General features: G+C 51.0%; 1 protein-coding gene across 1 annotated transcript; it reads right to left on the reverse strand.

The window, feature by feature from the left end:
- Positions 1–3,700: 3,700 nt before the first annotated feature.
- LOC308649534 (sperm motility kinase Z-like) lies at positions 3,701–5,191 on the reverse strand (the record flags this gene model as incomplete). Its single annotated transcript, XM_081295068.1, has 1 exon — positions 3,701–5,191. The coding sequence occupies one exon, from the start codon at positions 5,189–5,191 to the stop codon at positions 3,701–3,703; it is 1,491 nt and encodes a 496-aa protein (XP_081151194.1).
- Between the last annotated feature and the right edge of the window lie 490 nt (positions 5,192–5,681).

Consider the following 5,681-nt stretch of genomic DNA (forward strand, 5'->3'; position numbering starts at 1 on the left):
ATGGAGGGACCCAGAGCACCTGGGGTCTGTGGCAGGTGGGGGAAAGGAGGCAGGTGAGGCCCCAAGGTACAGCCATTGAGGCCTCATTCCTGAAAGGGTGCTTGGAGATTTTATTACTTTTAATTCAGGCCCACATTCCTGCTCAGGTAACTTGAACTTTCACTCACGACAGTCCTAGCGAGTTTACCGGAAAGTTCTCTCTCTCTGGCATTTATTAGTGCAGCTGCCACAGGAGAATGGAAACTATGTGGATGAATTTATATCCCCGCTCTAAGGATGATTTATTTAATCCTCTTTCATTTTCAGACGCATGTTGATATTTCTGTGGGAGTTCCCTGTATTATCCCAATTATATGGTCAAAGGGAAAACACATTTATAAATTTGTAGCTGAGGGGGTTGCAACTTCAGCTTTTCTGATTAAACTTGGCACAAGGATTCTGACAGCACTATAAGCTGGAATTGCTAGGGATCTATTTATTATGGCCTGCAGCCACTGCAGCAGAAATGGAATTTTGTTTGAGACTGTGAAGGGGGGAAAAAAAAGGCCTGAGGGTTTATGAAAGCACAGTTGGTGGATATCTCTGTGAGAGGTGTCAAATACAAACCGTGCTCCAGGTGACCAGGAGGTGGCTGGGAGGCTCCTGCCTCCTTCCCTCCCCTCCCTCTCCACCCCTTTCTCACTCCCTCCACAGCCCTCTCCTCTCCTGCTCCCTCTCTCCCTCCTTTCTTGCTTTGCCCTAAGAGCAAGCAGCCATTTGTGCACCTAAGTCTTTTTCACAAACGGAGACTGGCCTTGGGATGCTGTGGGGACAGGAAAAATTACCAGTCACTTTTTGGGCAGGTGAAAGTGTTCCTCAGGAGATGAAGCACGTCTAAGAAGATGGATCTGAAACTAGAGTGTGCTTTTTTTTTTTTAACATAGTATTTTCCATCTTTCTCTTCGGGAATCCCTAGTCTGTATCCCAGGGTTTGGCACTGAGTGACCTGGGAGGAAGTCAGCTGGGGCAGGGTCCTATTCTGAAGGCTTCCGAGAGACAGAGAGAGAGAGGGAGGGAGGGAGGGAGGGGGCGGCAGGTGAGAGAGAGCCAGGTGCTGGAAGGATGGTGTTCCTGCAGGTGGGTGGAACCAGAATGTGCTGTCTGGGAGGCTGGGGAGGGGATTTGCAAAGCGCCTACTCAACTAAGTGCACAGACCAGCTGCTGGGAGGTCACCCTCACAGTGTTGTTATGACCCTGAGGGTTGGAAACACCTTGTATTTTCTGTAAGAAAGCAGTCATTAAAGTTACAGCTTTTTCTTTCAATGGAATACCAAATGGACATTGAAATAATGTCATAGAATTCTACTTATTGATATTAAAATATTCCTAATGACTTCTAAATTAAAAAAGTTGCAAAATCATATAAAACAGCACATCTACTGTGATCTTGAAAAAAAGTGTATAACTATCTATACATAGAAAAAATCTGGAGTGATTAATATTGGAATATTAACTGAGATCTTTTCACTGTAGTGTTTGAGGGCTGTTTTTACATTCCTCATTATGCATTTTTTTTCTGTATTGCTTGACCTTTAAAAAATCAGAATTTTTGGAGACGCTTTAGGCTCATAGCAAAATTGGGGTGAAAGCACAGAAAATTCAAACACAGCCCTGCCCTAGTCGCACAGCAGGACATTTGAACAGAGGCTATGCCAAAATCTACAGTCCACTTCAGGGTTCTTGCTTCGTGCTGTGCATCCTACGGGTTTTGACAAATGCTAATGATGTGGATCCTTCACTGTATTGTTGTACAAAGGATTTCAATCACCCTAAAAATCCTGGGTGCTCCGGGATTTTTCCCATCAATCTCCTGGCAATTACTGGTCGTTTCTCTTTTCATCTGTGCTTGTCGGGCTTCTGTTGCTGAGACCAAAACACCTGACAAGACCAACTTAGAGGGAGAAACGTTCATCCTGGCTCGTGGTTTCAGAAGTCTCCGTCCACAGATGGCCCCACTCCACCTGCCTCCAAGGTGAGGCAATGCATCCTGGTGGAAGGGGAGAGCAGAGCGGAGCTGCTCAGTTCCCGATCAGTCAGGAAGCAGACAGGGAGGGAGAGGGAAAGGGGAAGGGGAAGGCACACCCTTCCAGGGCACTCCCCAAGTGACCCCCCTCCTCCAGCCCCACCACACTTGCCCCCAGTTGCCACCCAGACAGTCCACTCAAACCAGGATGGACCCAACAGGTTAGAGCTCCCACATTCTGGTCATTTCACCTCTGACCGTTGCTGCATTCACACAAGGGGCACCTCACCTCAAACCACACACCACAGTTTTACCCTTTCTATGGCGCCCTAGAGTTAGAATCCCACACTGTGTCTTTTCCAGCTAGCTTCTTTCGCTCAGTGATATGCATTTAAAGTTCTTCATACCTTTTCACGGCTTGATAGCTCCTTTAGCTATTCCATTTTCTGGAAGTAGTACCACAGCTTATGTACCCACCCACCTGCTCTAGAACATCTTGGTTGCTTCCAGGCTTTGGCAATGAAGAATAAAGCTGGTATAAACATCTGCCTGCAATATCAAACAGAGTGGGCACATACCAGGACACAGAGAACTGATTTCAGCTGAAGTTCAATTTACAGGTATTTGGGGGTTCACTATGGATTTTATGTTTATTCACGAATCTGTGTTCTCTGTATCAAGCAAAAAATGATCTCACACAAATTGAGGATTTTTTTCACAATATTTTGAATATTTTTAAAGGAACACTTACATTAGAAAATTTGGACACGTTGGAAAGGAGACCATGAGTTTTCTTTGAAGCAATCTTTCCTGTTTTAGAGCAATGGTTCTTGAGGTTGATAAGTGCAGCACTCCCCCATGGATAGCTAGCTACCTTACCTGGGAGCCTGTGAGGATCCTGGTTCTCAGCCCCACACTGACCAACTGCATCAGAAACATGGCCTGTGGTCCAGGAATCTGCATTGCTACAAGGTGGTTCTCATGCACACTGAAGATTGGTGATTGTGATTTGGAAAACCAATCAGAAGAGTCTGAAAGGTGATTGAAGGTTTAAGAGTTAGAAAGGGAAAGTACACAGGAAAAAGGTCTGAGGTGGCCAGGGCCTTCTTCGAGGTGACAACTCCAACAGGTGCCACCCCCTGCTGCCCAAAAACCTCAGGGAAGGATTCCTCCTGGCCAAGGTCACCAACTAAAAGTGATGTCTACATTGGCTCAAGCGGAGAGACACTCTCCACCCTGGGTCGGGCGAGCGAGTCTGTCCACAGGAGCTCAAAGCAGGAGAATGCTCCATCCTGGATCAGGTGAGTGAATCGTGTACTCAGTCTCAAGACCAGTGAGTTCCTATCAACACGCAGAGGGAGGCACAGAGGTCCAGGTCTGGGAGAGGATGGCTGGTGGGTCCCTGCGCTCAGCCTGAGGCTCACGTTTCTTTACATCATCATACATTTTAAACTTAGGAACAAAATGCTATGATCCAATTTGTCTGAAAACGATTTATTAAGAAACATCTGAGAAGAATGGGGGAGAGGAGAGAGGGGCAGGGCGAAGTGTCCCAGCAGGGCGAAGTGTCCCAGGCAGAACAGTCTCTGAGGTCTTCCGCAGGTGGGGCAGAGGAGAGATGGCCGTCCGCTGGCGCTGTCTGGCTGGCTCTCCACTTCCTTGGAGGCAGGCAGTCTATGGGTGTGGCACGTCTCTTCTCTATGACATTGGAGCCACTTTATTGCTGACACGTGGCACACAGCAGCAGCACAGGGCTCGGACACAGGCAGCGATCCTGCTCCTCACCCGTTTCCAGCCATTGGTGTGGCCAGGGCCTTGCCTCGGGGCTGTGTCCTGGGAGGAGGAGCTGCTGTGTGCCCTGGACCACCAGACGAGGACCCTGGAGGGCTCGGGCCTGGGGAAGCCAGAGTCGGACCGGGAGCAGCTGCGGAGAGTGGGGGCCCCTGCAGGCGGGCAGCGCAGAGGAATGGCAGGCAGGCTGCCACCCCTGATGTCCCTGTGCCCTGGCTGTTGGGCGTCCTCGGGCAGCGGGTTCTCAGAGGGCAAGGGGAAGGTGCGCAGGGCAGGCTGGCTGGCGCTCCTCTGTGGGGGGACAGGGACATGGGAGAGATTCTCGGGGCCCTGGCGAGGCCTAAGCCACTGAGGCACAGGCTGCCCCTGGAAGGCGCTCCCTACCCCCTGGCCTTGCTGGTGCTTCAGGATGAGGTACGTCGCCATCACCACATCAAACTTCCTCTTGGCCAGAGACACCCAGGTTTGGTAGGGATCAAAACCCATGTCGAACAGCATGGTCAGGATGGCGGGGTCTGGGCGTGTGGGGAGGGCCTGGCTAGAAGGATGGGGTGCACACGGCTCACCCTGCCGCAGCCATGGGTGCTGCAGGATCTGCTTCAATGTGGGTCGCTTCTTGGGGTTCAGGACCAGGATCTGGCGGATGAGCCTTCGTGCTTTGACGGGAACAGAGCTGGGCACCTGGAACCTTGCCAGAAGGATCCTCAACAGCGTCTCCTGAGGGGTGTCCCCCCTGAATGGGTGGCTCCCCGTCAACATAAAATAGAGAATGACGCCCAGCCTCCAGATGTCCGCTGGGGGGCCCTCATACTCCTGCTTCAGGACAATTTCTGGGGCGATGTAAGCCAGAGTACCCCATAAGTCATCCAGCTTCTGCCCGGCCGTGAACCTGGCGCTGAGGCCGAAGTCGATCAGTTTCACGTGTCCTCTGGCGTCCAGCATGATGTTCTCTGGCTTCAGGTCTCGGTGCACGATGCCCTTGTCGTGGCAGTGGCCCAGGGCACACACGATCTGCCTGAAGAGTCTGCAGGCCTCCTCCTGCGGCATGCCACCAGGTGGGATGCGCTCAAGTAGCTGTCCCCCCCCTGCATGCTCCATCACCATGTACAGGTTTTCCCTGGTCCTGATCACCTGAAAGAGCTGGATCACGTTGGGGTGCTCCAGGCTCTTCAACATTAGAGGTTCGGAGAGGTCCGAGATGTCCTGCGTCGCCGTCTTCAGGACTTTCACTGCCACCTCTGCCCCCGTGAGGCGATGGCGGGCCAGGTGGACCTGGCCAAACTCGCCATGCCCAATGGCCCTCAGGACCTCATACTGGTCCAGGAAGCCTGGCTCCTGGCAGGAGCCCGGCCCCGACAACGCTACTCTAGACTGACTACTCTTGCTAACCATGGACATCCTGAGCAGGAACACCCACTAAGGATGCTAGCTGAAAAAAAAATAACAAACCAAAACAACAAATCAAAATCAAAAACCAAAACCAGACAAAACAAAAAACCCAAATCAAAAAACCAATATCCACAGACCACAACCACCGACCGCCAACCACCAAACGCACTAACTATCTGGGAGTCCGACAGGTCACCACCAAGAGCTTCCTGTACTTGTGGACAAAGCCCAGCCTCAGCCACCCCCTTATATACCGGCTGTTTGAGATTCCTCACAATGGCTCCTTGTGAGGTCAGGGCTAGAAATGGCCCAGTCATGGCTGGACACAGCCCCAGTGGTCCTCTCCCTCTGGGGCCTCCAGAACTTTTTCCATTTTCAGAATAAGAATAGAAAAGGACTCCAGATGTTTTTTGCTTCAGTGGGGTGTGGAGACTGATGTTTGCTTGTTTAGAAATCAACATTTGTACACTAGCACAATGGACTTGTCATTTCAAGTCTC

This window comes from Spermophilus citellus (assembly GCF_964194105.1).
Source record: "Spermophilus citellus genome assembly, chromosome: 5".
In the NCBI taxonomy this organism is placed as follows: domain Eukaryota; kingdom Metazoa; phylum Chordata; class Mammalia; order Rodentia; family Sciuridae; genus Spermophilus; species Spermophilus citellus.